A 21,344-nucleotide genomic window follows, 5' to 3' on the forward strand; every position below is an offset into this window, starting at 1 on the left:
ACACAGCTGTCCCAGCCCTGTGCTTACGGCCACACTTCCCTGATGCCACTGCCTGTCCACTCCCTGGGGCATGACTGTGTACGTCCAGCTCCCTGCCTTCCCCTTACTGGCTTCTTGCTCAGCCAGAGCAGTCCTGACCACCCTTTCTGGATGGCTCCTATGTGAGTGCTCAGCAGGAGCCACTGTCCTGAGTGAAGTTACCCCAAGGTGGCTGGGTCTGGCTCCTTTCAAAACTGCACCCCTGCCCCAGGTGGCATAGCAACAAGAGCACCACAGACCTGGAGAGAGGGTGTAGCTAGAAGCATGTGAAGCCTTGCAGCCACGGTGACCACATCCCAGAGGTTCTTACGCTGCACATGGGGTGGGAGGCAACAGCAGTGGGGAGTTTCTTTAGGTCTGTGTTCATGCTACCCAGGCTTCTGGGCACCACCACCACCAGGGGCCTGTGGGCACCCACCAAGCTCCACCTTCTGAAGACAGCACCCTGTCTAACAGGCTCTGAATAAATCACATCCCTGGGCCCGGGGACTGAGTTCTCCCCACATGAGCTCCTCTCCTCTCCCCAGCCACCAGCTTGGTGGCCCCAGGGAAAGCCCAGCTCTACTTTACCACACTGGCTGCTCAAATTTTCTTAGCCAGTCTCAGCCAGGATGGAGTTTTACAGGGACTAAGAGTGGTAGTTCTTTTCCACCATCATTTTGCCAAGTGTAGCTTTTAGGTGATGTGATTTAATGTCTCCATATCAAGAATATCAAATGCACTCTCTTAAAAATCTAGATCTAATTTTTTTCAGATACCATTTTTAAAAAAATATTACTCCCTCCTCTCATGAACAATTTGGGCAACCTTGAATATAAAAGAGAAACTCTCTGGTTTTTATTATACTAAATATTAAAAATAATAAGGCAGAAAAATTGCCCTGAATACCAAGAGTTAGCACAGCTGAGATTTAGGAAAGTCAAACGTGGGAGAATAAACAGTGAATTCACTGATATTGCAGCAGTAAGGGCACGTTTGAAAAACAGAGAGGTGGGAATATCTGATTCAGATCAGCTAGTCTTATCTCAAAGAGAGACTCCCAGCAGCAAGGACAGGACCACTGAGTCAGGAAAATGCAATTGCCGGCATAGTTACGTGTATTTATGTGTGTGTGTGTGTGTGTGTGTGTGTGTGTGTGATCATTTTACACTAAACATCATCTAGTTGTATGGGTGTGTATTTCCATGATTTTACTAAGAATGATTGCACACAGTGGCCCACACCTGTAATCCCAGTGGTCTGGAAGGCTGAGGCAGGAGGATCTTGAGTTCAAAGCCAGCCTCAGCTGTGGGGAGCGACTCTGAACGACCACGCCTTCCAGTCGTGAAGCTGGGGTCTCTGACCAATCGCTACATTTCATGGTGACTTGGGCGTTGTCCAGCTCAGACAGTAAGGCAGGTCTTCAGGTGTAGGTGTCACCCCTGGGGTTGAGTTTCACTCACTTGTCCCTTGTATCTATCTCTCTCTCTCTCTCTCTCTCTCTCTCTCTCTCTCTCTCTCTCTCTCTCTCGCCAGCCTCTCGTGACTTTCTCTTGCTCTCCCTTTTGGGGAGCCTGAGGCCGAGAGCGGAGAAGTCATCCTGAAGCTTGTGTAAAGGTAAAGTGTGTCTGTTTTATTTGGTGTCCCTGCAAATTCACACGAGCGATCTTCTCGTGGATTCACTGTGTGTTATTTATTGCTCTGTGACAAACCAACCCCAAACTTTGCAGCTTAAAACAACATGTATTTATTATCTCAGGAGATTTCTGTGGGTCAGAATTCTGGGAGTGATGTAGTTGAGTAGTCTAGCTCAGGGTCTCTCAGCAAACAGTCAACCAGGCAGATTCATCAGGAGGTCCACCTGGGTCTGAAGACTCTGTTCCGAGCTCATTCATGTGGTGGTTACTGAGCCTCACTTCCCTGTTGACCTCTGGCTGGAGGCCTTGGTTAATCAGCACACGGACCTCTCCAGTGTTGCTCAGGACCTGGCAGCGTGGTCCCTCCAGGGGAGGGATCTAGAAGGGACAGAGACAAGCTGGAAGCAATGTTTCAAGGTGGAAAGGAAGGAAATTATCTCTGTTTCTTGGAAGGAAAAGTATCAAAGAATTGGGGATTTTTTTTAATTGGTACTGAAGATGGAACCCAAGGTGTTTTAACACTGAGCTACACTCCAGCCCTTTTTATTTTTTGATTTTGAGACAGAGTCTTTTAAATTACTGGGGCTGGCCTTGAACTGATCCTCCTGCCTCAGTCTCTTGAGTTGCTGCTATTACAGGCCTGTGCCACTGCCCCCAACAGAGATGCCATTTTCAAATCTTGAACCTGGTCTTGCCTGAGGCGGGTGGTAACTGACTAGAGGCACAGGAGGAGACGAGAATATTTCAGCAGGGTTATGGAGAGGACAAGGGGCCAGCAAAGGGTGTCAAGGAGGATCAGCAAAATTTCTCACTAAGAAAAAGGCAACAGAATATAAGCATAGGAAACCCATCAACTTACAAAGCCAAGAACTCCTTGCTTCCTTCCCACCAGGGCCCCCACCAACTCCTTCTTCCCAAACCCCCCTTAATACAAACACCATCAGCCACACCATCCCCTCGTCCGAGCCTTGGTGTTACTTGGACCCTTTCCTGCCCTTCCTGCCCCTTAGCACTACCAGTTCCATTTTGGACAGACCTCACAAGCCAACCGTTTCTCCATCCATACCACCCCCTCCTCTGGACCAGGCCAGGCATCGTCTTCCCGCTCCCAACCCACTTTACTGAACCTCTTTACAAGTCTGATTATGTCACTGCCTCCTCTACATTTGTAGTTACGTTTGATTTTTGCAGTAACCCATTGTGGGTCCTCTTACTGCCTCCATTTAAAAAGGAAACTGAGGTGTACGCTACTTGTGACTGAGGTGAAGAATGCTTGAGGACAAGAGTTCAAGGCCAGCCTGGAAACACAGTGGGACACTGTCTCAAAAAAATAAACAAATAAAAAAACAAAACCCAGAAGAACAGAAAACATACTGCTAAATGGAGGGTCCTAGAGTATTACAGCTCTGGCTACTGCTGGTAACCATTCCACTCCACTGAGAGGCCACCAGGGGCCCAGCACTTAGAAGAGTTCTGGCATGGCAGGAGCTGCCCTGCATGAACACACCTTAAGTCCTGACGCAGGAGGCTCTGGCCAATTACTACTTTTTGTAGTGACTTGGGCATTGGCCCAGCTCAGATAGCAAGGTGTGGCTCCAGGTGCAGGTGTTACCCACAGGGGGCGAGTTACACTCACCTCTTCCTTTGTAATCCTACCCCTTTGCCCTTTTTGGGGTGGAATGTTCCCTCCCCTTTGTGTCCCCTATTTAAGAATAAAGAATTCCAGTGGCTCACTCTGTTTCTACAGATCCTTAAGGTAGAAGAGCCATCCCTGGATCACTGAAAAGCTACTTCTATGTGGTTGCATGCTTTGAGTTATAGGAAAAGTCAGATTTTATGAGCCCAGCATTGGGTCACCAGCGAGGATAGATGGCGGTACTGGTACATGGCACTCAGGAGGTAAGAGCTTCCCAAACAGCCTCCAAGTGCACCCAGCCCCTCTATATCACCACTCGTCACAGTCCAGAGAGTAAGGTTCTATGCTTATCCCACTGCAGAGGGCCTGGGGTGGCAGATTTGGACTATGAGATTCATCTCTGCTTAAGAGGCACTGGCCCAGGAGGGTCTTCAAGTGTGGCCACCTTGGCTTAATTCACTGAACCACAAATGCCTCACCCTCTTCTTAACCAAGATTTCCATGTTCCACCATCATCCTCTCCTTCAGAGCTGGACATGCTCCTCTTTCAGGAGCCAATTATCCAGGTAAATGAAGACAGTAGCAGAAAGACTAATCCTCAGTCATTCATAAAATGAGAAGAATATACTTGGCAAGTTAATGACTTCAGTCTTCAGAATTTTTCGTTTGGCTGAGAGAGATTACATGAAAGACTACTGAAATGTATATGGTAAAAATGAGTACAATGGGTTGGGGCTAGGGCTCAGTGGCAGAGCGCTTGCCTGGCACATGTGAGGCACTGGATTCAATTTTCTGCACCACCTAAAAATCAACAAATAAAGTATACTGTCAGAGACCAGCTCTGACAGGGGGTCTCAGGAGACAAACGGATGGTGAGGAGTCGGCGAAAGAGGGTGGAGAAACAACACAGACACCAAAGTGAAGGTGCTGAATCCCAATCTTTACTTGTGAAATTAATCATATATACTTTTCATTTTGGCAGGCTCACAGTACTTTGTGGTTACAAAACAAGAATCATTATTCAAAGAAACAAAATATTACATAGCTACAATTAGAATAGAAGAATATATCTTGGCTTATGCATAAAAGCAAGCATTTTTACTTTTAGTTCGAGTTTTGCTTTGAGCTGTTTCTGCTTAGTTAACTTTTAATAATAGTTAGAAATGTCCCAGACTATTGGCCTATACCTTGACTATTCTTTCTTGACTTACTGACTGGAACCGGTGCCATGGTTACGGCAAGTGGTTAACTTGTTATTAATTTTAATCAAACAAGAGTAAGAGCACAAACCATTGTGCACAGGAACAAGAACAAGTTGCCCAGTACTAAGCACTTAATCTGTCTTCTTAACATTAATTCTTCTTCTCTAGATTTTAATTTAATTTCTCAAAAACTTCCTTGACTGTTTTTCCTACAGGGGGTTTTTCATTAGACATTAACAATTTACACTCCACAGCTGAATCACTGCATTTAGAGCAAACAGATCCATTCTTTAGAAGTAGTTGCATTAATTGGGAAAGTCATGTATTTTTCCTTCATACTTAATGGTCATATGAGAAGTCGCAACTATACTTATTAAAGGAATACAGAAACAAACCAGGCCATTCCCAGAAACATACTGTGCTCCTCTAGAGGATGGACGCCTTGCGCCATCCACCTCAGTAGGGCCTTGCCTTTGCCCGAGTCAGGGGAGGGGCGCAGCAGTATACAATTTGATGTTTAAAAAAAATAAGTACTATGAAGATGTAGCTTTCTCCCAAGTTTATAGATTTAATGCACTTATGAAAATAACTTTGAGATATTGTTGGGAGTAATCACACAAAATTATTCTAATTGTCATCTGGAAGTTAACATGGTAACTAGCTTAGATAATTCTGATTAAAGTTGGTGTGGTGGCAGTGAGCAGCCTTCGCCATCTATTCTGCATGTTACAAAGGTGCAAAGTGACAGGACAACGGGATGCCCATCCTTACTCACAGAGAGGTATTGCTTCACCATATTTTCCTGCTGCGTTCCCTGAGGACTCCCAGGATGTGGCTTCCGCATTTTTCTGCATTTCTACATGAAACAATAATGTTAAAATATTGAAAAGTTATAAGAAAAAAAAAAGAAAAATTGTGAGGAAATGCTAGGGATTGAACCAGAATGTGTGTGTAAAGCATACACCCTATCACCAAGCTGCAGCCCTCAAATAAATAAATGTGTAAAAAATCAAATTGCAAAGGCAAGTTAAAATGACTGCTGATAATTATTCTGAACTCAGGATGGAGTAAAATCACTGGAAAAAAAGGCCACAGATTAATACACTTCATCAAAGTGTAAAGTTTCACATCAAGATAAAATGAACTCTGCTGTAAGGTGGCACACACCTGTAATCCCAGCAACTCAATAGGCTGGGGCAGGAGGATGGCAAATTCAGGGCCAGCCTGGACAATTTAGCTAGACTCTGCCTCAAAACCAAAATTAACTAATTAATTAAAAGGGCTGGGGATTTAGCTAAATGGTAGAGCACCCTTGGTTTCAATCCCCAGGACTGAAAAAAACAAAACAAAAAAAAAAGCACAAACCCCCATACCAATGAGAAAAGTCCAATAGGGCAGAGCAGCCCAGCAGGAAAGGTGAATGGCAGGCGGCACACGCAGACACCAGGACTCAGCCCGACCTAAGTGAGCCCTGGGTGGGAGGAGACCAAGGAACAGCTCTACGGGTGTGGAAAGTACTGGAACCCAGAGTTGCACAAAGGCTGCTGAAGTCCCTGGTAGGAATGTTTCTTCTGCCTGCAGCAACAGGGAACCTCATGTGCACCCACCCACCTGCCTCTGTCTTCCTGCCTGTGATCCCGCAGCCCCTCTCCCGCCTGCACCAGTTCAGCTCGTCTGCCCACAGCCCAGGATACAACGTGAGGGCTCTGCCCAGCTGTCCAGGGCCCTGTCCCAGGTGACCAGGACATCCTGTCCCCACACACCACCAATTCTAGCCGTCCTCCAGTAGTCTGAAACGTTGGCCTATGAAAGGAGGACATGCTTCTTTCCGCTATATTCTTAGGGTAGACCAACAATGGAATGAGCATGTGACATATTTCTGCCAGCACAGGAAAGAAATTTCTAAAAATTCTAACTCATTATCAAAGAATAGCTTAATACAACTGTTTATTTTTAAAAAATTAAAAATGCTAAAGCCAAATCAGGCATACGGGGATGCAAAAAATAATCCACAATGAACAAAGTAATGCACAAAGAAATCCACCCACGGGCCAAAGCACAGTGGCGCCCGCCTGTAATCCCAGCGGCTTGGGAGGCTGAGGCAGGAGGTTGCCGAGTTCAAAGTCAGCCTCAGCAACCGGGAGGTGCTAAGTAACTCAGTGAGACCCTGTCTCTAAATAAAATGCAAAATAGGGCTGGGGATGTGATTCAATGGTTGAGTGCCCCTGGGTTTAATACCCTGTACCAAAAAAATAAAATATATTCCCCCACGATGAACAAAACACTCCAGTTTAGAGACAACACCAGGAACTGCTCTGTGGAGCTATTGTAGAGACCAGGAAAGAATTGTGAGCACCAATTTGGAGGTTTTACTCATCTCGGATTTAGTTTCCTTGCCTCTGACTTTTTCAAACGATTGCAGGGAAGTGTCATCTGTTTTGACCACTGAGTTTGAGGTGTCCCCCTTCAATTATGCACCCAGGGCCAGGGCCCGCACCTGGCCCTCGACTGCACCCTGCCCATGGGGCTTCTAGAAGCCAGCGCTGGGACTCCCAGGTCGGGAGGCCCGGCCGTGCAGCCACCGCGAGAGACGTCGCCGGGCAGTTTGGCTTCTGCCCACAGAGCGTGCAGTCCCACGAGGGTGTTGAGCGGCGAGGCAGGAAAGCTAAAGGCCCAGACCTTCCTGGTCCCCCACGAGGCTGGAAGCCAAGTCGGCAGTTTCCTTCCCGCTCTTTGGCGTCCGCCTGCCGGGCCAATCACGGCGCTGCCCTGTTCGCGCCGACCAATAGCAGGGCGCTCTGCCAAGCGGTGGGCAGGCCTCCGGCGGCCGTTACCCAACAGGCACCGCGGCGCCCAGAAGTCGATCGCTCTGAGGCAGCAGCCGAGAGCTGGGTCCGCACGCGTGGTGGCGGCGACGGCCGCGCCGGAGGTGCGACAGGCCTGGGCGCGGGACGAGCCGGGGGACCTCGGGAGTGCGCGCCGTGCTGGGCGGCGGGACGGGCTCAGCCGGTGGCGCCTTAGAGGATAGAGGCGGACGCGAGCCCGGTGTGTGCGGGGCGAGCGGGGAAACCGCCAGGTGGAAAGGGCGCCCGGTGGGAGGACTTGGGCGCCCGCGGGCAGAACCGAAGGAGCCGGGGCCGGTGGTGCCACAGGGGTCCCCGGGCGAGTTGGCCGAGGGGCGCGGAGGTGGGCGCGCCCGGGAGCGGAATTGCTGGCTGGGCTGCCCCGCTCTTCTCCCACCAGAACATGGCTAGACTGTGCTTCGTCCAGGGCAGAGGACGCGCGCTGAAATCTTGACCCTGCAAAGGCACCCTTCAGAAGGGCAGGGCAGTCTAAATTCTCCCGGCCTGAGAATGCCCATTTCAGTCGTCTTGGTCAGCCTTTGCAAGTCTGATAGACAAAAATTCACCCATTCCAGTTTGCATTCTGATAATACAGAGGTGGTGTTTTTGTTTGTTTCTTGGTACCCCACACTGAACTCAGGACCATGGAGCCACCTCCCCAGCATTTTAGATACAGGGTCTTGCAGAGTTGCTGAGGCTGGCTTTGAACTTGCCACCCTCTTGCCTAAGCCTCCTGAGCTGCTGGGATTACAGGCGTGCACTGGCACGCCCGGCTTATCCATCTTTTAATATGTAGTTGTGCATTTTTTGTTTTTGTTTTGTGCTGTAATGGGGATTAAGCCAAGACCACGAGCATGCTGGACAAGTACTCTATGGCTAAACATCATCCCCAGCCATTTTTTAAAAATTCATTTCAGTTTTTTTTTAATATTTTTAAAGTTGTAGTTGGACACAATACCATTAATTAATTAATTTTTATGTGGTGCTGAGGATTGTGCCCAGCCCCTCACACATGCTAGATGAGCACTCTACTGCTGAGCCACAACCCCAGCCCCTCAGTTTATTTTTATACTGGGGATTGAACTCACGCCCATGCACATGCTAGATAAGCGCTATTCTACCAAGTTACATCCCCAGCCCTTTACATTTTTTGAGACAACATTTCACTGAATTCCTTGGGGTGACCTCAGACTTGTAATCCTCCTGCCTCAGTTTCTAGAGCATCTCAGATTACAGGCTTGTGCCACTGCATCAAGCATTTCTTGGTGACAGGACTATGTTCTAAGAAATGTGTCATTAGTCAACTTCATCATTCGAACATCATTGAGTGTGTATGTACGTGTATATCTGCACATAAGTAGGTGATATCTAATGGAATTACCATGGTGTTATGTTGTCTGTTGTTGACCAAGATATTGTTTTACAGCACATGACTATGATTCTTACAGTCATATAATTGCTCAGTCCCCGTTTGTGAATGTTTTTCTCTGGATATATTTTAATTTGCATGAGTACTTTATGCAGTATATTTAAAATTATCTTTCCTTGGTTTATCATTTCATTTTGTTCATGGTTTTAATTATTTTTAAATTCTTATCTCTCCCATCTTCTTAATTATTTCTTTTCCTTCACAGAAAAAAAAAATCGGATCAATTATGTATAATCATTTTCTCCAGTTTTTTTCTTGTGAATCTACTTACTCCAAACAGGCATTCATCACCATCATTTAACCGAATCAGTTTTGTAGGTTATAAATGACTTCTAGTTTGCCAGGTTCAGTTCAGAGTGAGCCCTCAACTCATTGTTTTAATTATCTCCACCTTCTTCAAACAGCCTTTTCACTTGTCTTCCAGTGTACCATAACTATACTTACTGGTCTTTCTCAGTGTCCTCTGTTCTTCTTTTCAGCTTTTTTTAACTTTGGAATGCCTTGGCACCTAATTCTTGGGTCTCTTCTTTGTTTCTTTTTCAATTAGATAATGATTACATTTAGGCTCATAGATTTATTTTGATCACTAAATCAGTGTTTTCCAGAAGAAACATAATGCAAACAATGTGTGTGATTTTTAATTTTTTAATACACATTAACAAATGAAAAGTATATAGGTAGAATTAGTTTTAGTGTTTCATTTAACCAAATATATGAAATTATTATTATTTTAACGTGTATTTGGGTAAAATATGTTAATGAGATTTTGTTCTTTTCATATTAAGTCTTCAAAATCTAGTATATGTTTTATACTTATAACACATTTCAATTTAGATTTGCTCATTTCAAGTATTCATTAACCATATAAGGCTACTGGTCAGTACAGCTCTAGATGATCTCACTGATCTCCAGACCTCTATCTCTATTTGAATGTCTAATAAATATCTCAGAATTAGCATGTGTATTCTTGATTCTGTTTTCTCACATTCCTATCCATTCCAGTAAGACAAATCTTCTCAGTCCTAACTAATAGATCCAGGATCTAATCAACCTTCTCTGCTGCAGTCAGTGTGCTCCCAGACATCATCATCTCTTGCCCAGATTATTAGAGAAGCCTCCTGACTTGCTAGGTGTCTGCATGGCTCCTTCCTTCTCTTTCTTTACTTGTTTTTTTCCAAGTCTCACCTTATCAGAAAAATGTTCCTTGGCTACTGTACTTCAAGTCATACCCAGGTAAATCAGTATTCCCTCATTCCTTGTATACTTTGCTTTTGTCCATTGCATTTTCATCATCTAACCTACTGTGTATTTTACTTACTACTTTATTTCTTGTGTCCTGCCTTAAGAATGAGTGCCATAGGGCAACATTTATTTCACTATTTACCAGTTCAGCCTGGTACATGGTAGGCATTCAGAGATGCTGAGAAATTGTTGTTCCTACTGTGATGATGTTCTTTCCTTTTTTTTCTTCTTGGGGGTGAGGGTGGGTACAGGGGATTGAACTCAGGGGCTCTCAACCACTGAGCCACATCCCCAACCCTATTTTGTATTTTATTTAGAGACAGGGTCTCACTGAGTTACTTAGCACCTCACCCTTGCTGAGGCTGGCTTTCAACTCAAAATCCTCCTATCTCAGCCTATCTGGCCTCTGGGATTACCAGTGTGCACCACCATGCCCTGCTGTTATTTCTTCTATTGGGTTTGAAGTTTGCCTGTCACCATTTCTCTGTGGTCCAAGATGGTTTGGAAAAAAAATTGATACAGGCTATATCTTCAGCCTTTGAAAATTTTCCTGTGGTTGGGTCTCTGTTCACCTGTGAGTCTTTTTAAAATCTTTTCTTAGTAATGTGTCTGTTTTTATTGTTGTAAAATGATCCATCAAAAGTGTATACAGCAATCTCAATTTTTTTAAAAAAAAGTACCTCTTTATCTCTTGTTAAGGTACTCCTTTTCTTGGTTTAAATTTTTTTGTTTTTAAAGAAATAAATGGATTGTCACTGTGTTGCCAGGGTGGACCCAACTTCCTGGGCTCAAGTGATCCTCCTGCCTCAGATTCCCTAATTACTGGGAGTACAGGTGTGTGCCACCATTCCTGGCAAGGTGCTCCTTTTTTAGTTGATAATTTTTGTTTCAGTTCTTAGATTTCTGATATTTATCTATTTTTGTTCATCTTTTCAGAGAATAGGGCTTGATTGAGTTATTTTGACTATTGTTTAATTGATTGCTTCTGTTTTTCTCCTTAATAATTTTATTATCAACGTTTTTGGTTTATCTTTAGTTCTTTTCTGAATTCTTTTTTAAAATACATTTTTTAGTTGTAGATGAACACAATACCTTATTTATTTATTTATTTATTTTAATGTGGTGCTGAAGATCAAACCCAGTACCTTACATGTGCTAGGTTTGTACCCTACCACTGAGCCACAATCCCAGCCCCTCTTTTCTTAATTCATTTATTTCCAGTTTTATTTAATGATAAATATCTAAAGCTGTGACTTTTTTGGCTTATAACCTTGACTATGTCCTCTGGGTTTTGGTGTATATACTCTTATTGTCAGTTTTCTTCAACTATAAAAGTCTATACTGTTTATTAACTGCCATAGTCAGGTTCATAGTTAGACAGCTGTCTATGGAATGAGATCTTCTGCTTTATATTCTTATTGCAGAACACAGAGAGTGAACTTAGATGATTTTTTTTAGGATCATTGATTGAAATAGTTCATAAAAATAGTTCCTAATTAGAACAAAATCAGTTCTTCCTGCCAGATCTATTGGATTCTGTTGAAAAACTTCACAGGGTGTGGACAGTGAAGGTAAGTGGGAGCCAGAGCTCAAAATGATTTTGTGGTTTGCTTAGCCATTTATTTTGCTGGTCTCCTCTGGGATCGTTTGTGTGCATTTGGGTATCTTGGTTTTTCTACTAGAGACCAGTTTGTGCTTCCTCATTTGTAGCTGACTTCAAAGAGTCATTGTCATTAACTTTTTAAAATAACAACTTTATTGAGGTGTATCTCACTCGTTTCAGTGATTTTTTAGTATCTTTAACAGAGTAGTATAATCATAACATAAATCAGTTTTAGAATATTTTCATTGCTTCAGTAAGATCATTTATGCCTTTTTATAGTTAGTCCCTACCTCACCTCCAACTCAAGGAAGCCACTAATCTTTGTCTCTCTAAATTTGCTTTTTCTGGACATTTATTTAAATGAAATCATACAATATGTGGTCTCTTGTGCCCTGCTTCTCTCATTTAGCTTAATATTTTAGATTAATACATGAAGTAGCATGTATTGGTAGTTTGATCATTTTTATTGACGGAAGATATTATGTAGTGTGAAGGTACCACTGTTTTATTAGCTTTTCTGCTGCTGTGACCAAAAGACCTGACAAGAACAATTTTGGAGAAGGAAAGTTTATCTGGGAGCTCACAGTTTTAGATATCTCAGTTCATATATGTCCGACTCCATTTCTTGGGTCCTGAGGTGAGGCAGAACATCATAGCAGAAGTATGTGGCAGAAGAAAGTAGCTGGGGACAAGGGACCAGGAAGCAGAGAGAACCTCCCTCACCAGGGACAAAATATAAACCCCAAAAGCATGTTCCCATCAACCCAGTTCCTCTAGCCACACCCTACCTTCCTGTAGTTAACACCCAGTTTATCCCTGTCCTGGGATTAATGACACTGATTAGGTTAAAACTAATAACCCAATCATTTCACCTCTAAGCTTTCTTGCATTGTACATGTGAGTTTTGGGGGGTTACCTGATATCTAAACCATGTCATTAACTTTTTACAATTTATTTTGGAAGCATTTTTAATCTAGGTTCAACATAAATTATGGTTATTATAGTCTTTAAAGCTTTTTGATTAGGATTTTTGGATAACTTTATTTTTTATGTTTCTTAGAAATTTTATGAGACTGTCTTGTCTATTTTTTATGTGGCTATTAATTCACATTTAAAAGAAGTTAGTCAATCTGTTTCATTGTTAACCCTCTGAATTAGAAACTTTGATTATATCTGCTACTTTGTTAAATTTTTCCTGTATATCTAATAGTTTTTAAAATTATAATGAGTAATATGATAATTTAATATTTATACTTCTTCTAGAATATACATCATTGAATGATGCAGGCCACTGCACTGATGGAGACAGCTTCTGGCAAAGTCTACCATACTAGTGGAGGAAGCCTTCAAAAAGGTGAGGGTCTAAGCCAGTTGTCTTTTGGGTGGGAAGAGTGTTAAATGTGATTGTACCAGATAGCCCCCTCCAGTGTGGCTGCTTTCTAAGCCTTCCTCCAATAAGCTGTCTCTAACTTGGAAAATTCTCTCATGCAATTTTTGGTGGGTATGGATAGTCTAGGCAGCACCTTTTATGGAAGGGTTTATGGAAGAGAAAGTGACTGGGAAGAGGTTTTTGTCCATCCAGGCTTTCAAAATTGCAAATGGTTGAGAGTAATATAAAGAAAGTGGGTAAGTTGACTTCTGCTCCCCAAAAAGTTGTGTATGTTTTGTCTTCCCACAAAACCTGCAATTTCTTTTTCTGATATAATGGTAGAAAAGAAAATAAGAAATAGAAAGAGCATAAAAAGTGAAATAACCAAATTTTATGTGATTGTGAATATATATAACATAAATCAAGAAGTGATACTCTAAATTAAAACAAAAATCTCATCCTACATTGTTTATAATGCACACTTAGAAAAGAAAGATTTAAAACACGAAAGAACAAGAAACAAATAAGGAATCATTTTAAAGTGATAGTTACATTATAAAATGAAAGTATTTGTCAAGTATGCTAGTGGAACAACCATACCCTTTATATTCATATGTTAAATGCTAGAAACTTAGGGAAAGGCTGCTAGTCATTTGATGTGATAACAGTTCTCTTTCTTTCCTTATAAATACAATAGGATATTTCATGCAGTTTAAAATATACTTCAAAAATATGAACATAAAAATTTTTAATCTGAGAAGAGAATGTAAAAGAAATATTATAAATAAAGCAAGAAACTTAACCTACTAGATTTCTAGAATAATTAAAATCGTATGATACTGTTGTAAAATATAAGTTAAGAAAATCCAATCTAACAGATATAAAAATATCTATGATACTCTTAATAGAAGAACAGTTTGTAACTGTTGTACCAAAAAAATAGTAATAAATCTTAGAGTAATGTTGAAGCACATTGTGGATTGATTGGTGATCATGAAATCAGTTTATCTGATTGTGATAGCCTTTCAATGAAAGGAAATAGAAAATACCAGAATGCATTAAACACAGAGAACTATTTTTTTGTAAAATTGTTGTGTGATGCGCATGTGTGTGTGTGTGTGTGTGTGTGTGTGTGTGTGTTAGGTCATGATATAAAATGTGCTTCCAGTTGTCTTAGTGAAAAAGAAAGAAATAGAAAATCACTAATCTTTCTCTTCATCTTGCCACCACTTCTAATCAGCTACCAAGTCAAGTTGCTTGTGAGACCTTTACACCAGTGACTTTTACACCTTGGTCTACCTGCCTTTCCTCTTCTCCCTTAAACTTCATTCCGACTATTGCTGCAGATGTCTTCAAATCTGTTCTGGTCACATAACTACCCTTTTAAGATATTTTCAGTGGTCTTCCTTTGCCTTAGAACGAAAGCCAAAAATTCATTTTGCACAGCATAAAAAGATTCTCAGTTCACAGTTCCTATAACTCTCATGGAGTTCCTTTATCTAGGCCAGTTGGCTTACAATTTCTTGAAAATTCCATGTTGTTTTACACAGCAAACTGTACTCACTGTTGGATATGCCTAAAATTATTTTGTCTATATCATTTTAAAACTTTTTGTTTGTTTGTTTTTGGTACAAGGGATTGAACCAAGCCACATCCCTGGCCTTTTTATTTTTTATTTTGAGACAGGGTTTCATTAAGTTATCTAAGGCCTTGCCAAATTGCTGAGGCTGGTCTTGAACTTGGGATCTTCTTTTCTCAACTTCCTGAGTCACTGGGATTACAGCCATGTCCCACCACAGCCTACACAAAACAATTTTATAATGTAAAGATTCCTCTGAAGTCTAATCCTTTCTTCTCAGATGTACCTGCTCTGTTAACTCTTATCAGTACTTTTAACTTTTATATTTTTATATGCTTATCTGTGACCCTTGTGAAAGCCATTAATATGGGGGCAGCACCTCTCTCTGCTTTTCCTTTTATAAGGTGCTGGGAGCCATAGCCCAGTCGGAATGAAGCATGGCATTTTTGGCAGAATGGAGTGGTTGAGAGGTGATGCCAGTAAGCCATTAAGATGATGATGGTTATGTTAAGCTGTGTATTCAATTGTATATTAGACCCCTGCTGTCCGCCTCAAGTGCCAGCTATTTTGGAGTTCTCACTCTACTTTGGAGTTCTCCTGGGGATTCCTGGGGAGTTTGTGTTGGTTGGGGAAGTGCCAGAGGAGGGATTTTCCGGTTGATGTGTGGTGTGTCCTGGGAGAAGGCCGCATGCATGGCATTCGCAGGAAATTGGAAATAAAGTTTGTTCCTGCTTGAGTGGCTCATGATTTGTGCCCAATCAGACTGCGGCTTTTCGTGGCCCGTGCGGGGAATGCCTGAAGCTCGGAGGTAAGTGAAATTGCTCGCCCCTGAGGGAAGGCAAGAGAATGGGTGACCATTTCAAAAAACAATGTGTTCTTGTTTTGATTTGTTTTGTTTTTGTTTCAAGCTGCCTATCCCTAGAACTTTCTCAGGAAAACTGGGAAAAATGGTTGGCTCAAGGGTTGAAGTTGTTCAGCCCTGAGGAAGAGATAGAGATAGACCACAAATATACATTTCAAAAAAATAGGAAAATTGATATGATTTTTTGTTCCGTTTTTGTTTCATTTTGCTTCGGTTTTGTTTTGAGTTATCTGTTTGAGTTGCATTATCTTTGTAGCAGAAATATGGGGTCAGAAATTAGGAAAAAACAAACCAAAAGAATGTTAAGTAAATTGTTAGAGGAAGGAGGCACCCCAGTAAAACCAAAAACAGTCAGGGCATATGTTGATACAATACAAATGTAGCCCATGGCTTTTTAAGGAGGAGTTGTTGCATATATCACAATGGGACCATCATGGTGAAGATTTAAGGGACAGGGAAAAGAAAAGCCCAGGAACTCTGCCAGTTGGCACATTGCCATTGTGGGTGATGATACGATTTTGTATGCCTAGTCCAAAGCTTTCAGTTCAGATTATGGTAGAAGACATATTAGATCAGGAAAAAGAGGAGGCCTCTCAAAATAGTCAGAAAGGGGAAGAAAGTTTAGAGCAGAAAAAGCCATCAGGGGAAAAGTTACAACAGGAGGCTGCTACTAAAACCTTTCTATCACCAGAGGGTATAAGTGTCCAACCAACAGCTCCGCCTATGGGGCCCTCAACCCCCGTAGTTGATAGATGGGATCCTGAGACAGGACCTGAAAGATTAGCATGCCCTGTATTTGAACAGGCAGGAGGGCAGCGAATTCACCATGTTTTAGATTTCAAAACAGTGAAGCAGCTAAAAGAGGCTGTAACAACCTATGGTCCTCAAGCACCCTTCACTATATGCTTGGTTGAATCCATTACCAACTTGAACATGATGCCAGGAGATTGGACTAGTATGTGTAAGGCTGTGCTAAATGGAGCACAATACCTGTTATGGAAGGTTGCCAATGAGGAATTTTGCATGGAGGTGGCTAGGCGAAATGCAGCAGCTGGTTATCCTCAGAGAAATCTAGATATGTTGTTAGGAAAAGGACCTTATGAGGGTCAGCTGTAAAAAAATTGCATATGATCCTGCTATATACTCACAAATTGCTGCAGAAGCAGTTAGGGCATGGAAGACTTTACAAGGACATGGAGATTTACAAGGTCAATTATCTAAAGTAATACAAGGAGCTAATGAAACTTACGCTGAATTTGTAGATAGGCTTATTCAAACAGCTACCAGAGTTTTGGGGGACACAGAGGAAGCAATGCCATTAATTAAACAGCTAGCCTTTGAGCAAGCAAACAGATGTTGCGAGGAGGCCATTAGACCATGGAAACATGGAGATTTAAACACATATATTAAATTATGTAGAGACATTAATGAACAAGGGCAAGTCTTGGCAGCTGCAGTACAACAGGCTTTAGATGCCAGGCTGAAAACATGCTACATTTGTGAACAAACAGGATATTTTAAAAGAAGTTGCCCCATAGGAGGAGGGTTTAACAAAGCTAGGTATCAAAGAAATAGAATACTGGGTATTTGCCCACAATGCCGTAGAGGTAGACATTGGGCTAATGATTGCCATTCTCAAACCACCATAGAGGGTACTCTGTTATCAAAAAACGGACAAGGACCAGGTGTTTACCCACAATATCATGGAGAAAAGCATTGGGCTCTATTGCCAAAAAACGGACAGGGGGGCCCAATGCTCCAGGGCCCACAACCACAAATATACAGGGCAATGGAGGAACCCAGCTACACCATCCGGGTAGTGCCCAGGACACATTATTCATTAATCAGACAAACCAGAGGGAGCGCAAGGTTGGACATCTGTGCCTCTGCCAGAGCAGTACTAACTCCAGAGATGGGAGTTCAAATCATTCCCACAGGAGTAAAAGGATCTCTTCCCCAAGGAACAGTAGGCCTATTATTGGGACACAGTTCTTCTACACTAAAAGGACTTATGATATAAGTCCTGGGGTAATTGATCCCGATTATGAAGGTGAAATAAAAATTATCGCTAGTTCTCCAAGAGGTATATCAGTAATTTCACCAGGATATAGAATAGCACAGTTATTAATAATACCCAGCCTACATGGTAAATTTTCCAGTCGTGCCGTAGAAAGAGGTTCCAGGGGATTAGGCTCCATGGGTGTAGATTGGGTTATGCTGTCTTTAAATTTAGATTCTCTCCCAATGCTAAAAATAAATATTCAAGGACATGAATTTAATGGGCTACTGGACACAGGTGCAGACCTTAGCATCATGTCTCATCAAGAATGGCCGAATCATTGGCCATTACAACAGGCCTCTCAAAACGCTTTGAGGCCTAGGAGTAGCAACTAATCCCCATAGAAGTGCAATGGTATTAGATTGGAAGGATCCTGAAGGATGTGAAGGAACTATACAGCCATATGTATTGGATGATCTTCCTATAAATTTATGGGGATGAGATGTCCTCGATCAGTTAGGTTTGACATTAACAAATGACATCAATCCAAATGCGCTCACTATTGGGGTTAGACAAGGTTTTAGGAAAGAAAAAAGATTAGGAGAACAAGAACAAGGTATAGCAGCACCAATTCAAATAGATCAAGGAATAAATAGACATGGATTTGGGTTTTCAGAAGGGGTCACTGAGACAATAAAAATTACTTGAAAATCAGAAAGACCAGTATGGATTCCTCAGTGGTCCCTGACTAAAGAAAAGATACAAGCAGCCCATGACCTGGTCAAACAACAATTAGCAGAGGGACATATACAACCTTCCGTATCTTCCCATAATACTCCCATTTTTGTCATCAAAAAGAAATCTGATAAATGGAGATTATTGCAAGATTTAAGAGCCATTAATAATGAGATGGTTATTATGGGACCTGCTCAATCAGGGATTCCCCAATAGCCTGCTTTGCCCAAAACCTGGTATTTTTAGCTATAGATATTAAAGATTGTTTTTTTTTTCAATTCCAATTCATCCCGAGGATAGTCCAAGTTTTGTATTTACTATCCCTGCACTGAATCATGAAGGTCCTGATCAGAGATATGAATGGAAAGTACTCCCTCAAGGGATGGCCAACAGCCCAACTATGTGTCAAATTTATGTTAACAAAGCAATCCAGCCACTTAAAAATCAAAATCCTGAACTACAAATATTTCACTATATGGATGATGTATTATTAGCACATAAAGATAAAAACACATTGCTAGAATGTTATGCCACACTTACAAACTTATTAAAAAATTATAATCTAGAGATAGGAATAGATAAAGTACAATTAAATTTTTCAATTAATTATTTAGGAGTTCTATTATCCTCAAACATGGTCCATCCACCAAAAATTCAAATATGAGTAGACCAACTCAAATCACTTAACGACTTTCAAAAGTTATTAGGAGACATAAATTGGATAAGGCCTTATCTAGGAATACCAACAGGAGAGTTGGGACCTTTATTGGTTATCCTAAAAGGTCCATCAGATCCAAATTCACCCCGAATGTTAACGCCTGAAGCAAGAAAGGCATTAAAAATTATTGAACCATATATGGAAAATATGCATTTGGATAGAATTGATATGTTTGCCTTTATTATTTATTGTAATACCAACAAAAAATATTCCTACAGGAGTATTTTGGCAAGTAGGTCCATTATTGTGGATACATTTATCTTATTCTCCTAACACTATTCTTACTAGGTATCCTGAGGCTGTAGGACAATTAATACTCAAAGGAATAAAAGCAGCAAAGGGAGTGTTTGGAATTTCTCCTAATAAAATTATTACTCCATATACTATGGATCAAATTGATGAGTTAGATAATGAGTTAAATACTTGGGCAATAATCATGTGTAAATCTAATGTTTCCTTTGATAACCACTTACCATCTAACCCTTTGTTGTCTTTTTGGTCTTCGCATCCTGTAGTTTTTCCAAAAATGACAAGAAAAACACCTATCATGAATGCTCCAAATATATTCACTGATGGGTCAAATAATGGTACAGTAGCAGTAGTTACCCCTGATGAAACTTTTACATTTTTAGTACCCAAACAATCAGCTCAAAAGGTAGAGCTTAATGCAGTATTACAAGCTTTGGGATGTTTAAAGATTCTGTATTTAATTTATTTTCTGATAGTCAGTATATAGTTAATGCTATATTATCCCTTGAAGATACTGGTAGGATTTCCCCTTCCACTACTGTTTTCTCTTTGTTTTCCACTATACAAAGTCTAATCTGGGAACGAAAAGATCCATTCTTTATAGGACATATCAGGGCACATACAGGATTGCCTGGAGCCCTTAGTTTGGACAATGATTTAGCAGATAAAACTACACATGACATACATATTTTCTCTACACTAGAAGAAGCTACTAATTTTCCTAAAAGTTTCCATGTCAATGCTAATAATTTACAAAAGCATTTTAAAATAACTAAGGAATAAGCTAGACAAAAACAATGTCAAAATTGTGTGACCTTTTTACCACAAGTTAATCTTGGAGTCAATCCTAGTGGACTGATACCTAACCATATTTGGCAGATGGATGTCACACACTTGCCAGAATTTGAAAAATTAAAATATTTGCATGTTACAGTTAATACTTCTTCTGGATTTTTGATGGGCTCCTTTCATGCCGGAGAAAAAACTAAAAGATATTATAAAAATATCTAATAAATAAAAAAAACCAAAGATATTATAGCTCATTGCTTACAAAATTTTGCCACTGTGGGCGTTCCAAAACAGTTAAAAACAGATAATGGTCCTGGTTATACTTCTACCTCTTTTAAACAATTTTGCTCATCATTTGGCATTACTCATATAACAGGAATCCCATACAATCCACAAGGACAAGGCATAGTTGAAAGACCTCATCAAACTTTTAAAATGTACTTATTAAAGCAAAAAGAGGGAATTGGAAAGGGGTATATATCCCCCAAAGATAAACTTAAAATCACCCTTTTTACTCTAAACTTTTAAAATTTGGATTCATCAGGGCTTAGTGCTGCAGAAAGACATATGTATCCAAAAAATGTACATAAGCCTAAGGTACTTTGGAAGGATATTTTAACAGGACAATGGAAAGGTCCTGACCCAGTGATTGTCTGGAATCAGGGTTCTGTTTGTGTGTTGTTTCCACAGGGAGAACAGCAGCCCATTTGGATTCCAGAGAGACTAACTAAAGTGATTTCTACAGACCAAAAAGAAGAAAATTTGATACAAATCCATAACAGCTGATATCCTGAGCTCCAGCTTATCTATTGTTACATCTGCAGCAGTGGTTCTCCCACACCTGGAGGCTAATGGATAATGAACACCATTAAAGCCTATTTCAAATGTAAAAAACCTTGGGGCTTGCTTGTGGGAATACCTTCAGACCCATTATGCAAGTTTTGGGATATCCAAAAAAGAGTCAAACCCAGGTGGTAACCAGGATGTCTTTTTCAATATCTATTTTATTATTGCCCTTTCCCACATCATAAAGTTCTATTTTATTTTTTGAGCTCATACAGACCTAGGTTAATGTTCTTCTGATCAGTTTTATTTTTTGACTGTGGATTTTTTAAACATTGCAATGGAGATTTCACCTGTGAAAAGCTACAAGGCCTTTACTATTGCCTTATGTGCTTATGTTATGTGTGCACACTTGTGTTTTGTGTTGTATGTCTGTATGTGTGTATGTCCATATATCATATATGAGGAGTGCTCATGAAAAAATGGATCCAAATATTTTTTTTATTCTTGTGATTTAAATGGTTTAATTTAAATTGGGTAATCAGCTGTTGAGGATTGTTTTAATATGTGAACAAATAAGGAGGTTAACAGATCTGTTTGTTTACTTTCATCTTTCCTTTTCATTATATCTCATTCTATTCAGGATACTAA

The 21,344-nt window shown here is 41.0% G+C and overlaps 1 protein-coding gene across 2 annotated transcripts in view; it reads left to right on the top strand.

Annotated features, from left to right (window-relative positions):
- Positions 1-12,793: 12,793 nt before the first annotated feature.
- The window catches only part of Rbm44 (RNA binding motif protein 44), a 33,839-nt gene continuing 25,288 nt past the window's right edge, over positions 12,794-21,344 (top strand). The window contains exon 1 of one of the 2 annotated variants that reach the window (XM_078018333.1): positions 12,794-12,964. In XM_078018333.1, the coding sequence (XP_077874459.1) occupies positions 12,889-12,964 (76 nt within the window). In that variant the 5' untranslated portion in view covers positions 12,794-12,888. The remainder of the gene's footprint in view (positions 12,965-21,344) is intronic. The other variant, XM_040268087.2, reaches the window with a different exon arrangement.

Source organism: Ictidomys tridecemlineatus, chromosome 7, assembly GCF_052094955.1.
Source record: "Ictidomys tridecemlineatus isolate mIctTri1 chromosome 7, mIctTri1.hap1, whole genome shotgun sequence".
In the NCBI taxonomy this organism is placed as follows: Eukaryota; Metazoa; Chordata; class Mammalia; order Rodentia; family Sciuridae; genus Ictidomys; species Ictidomys tridecemlineatus.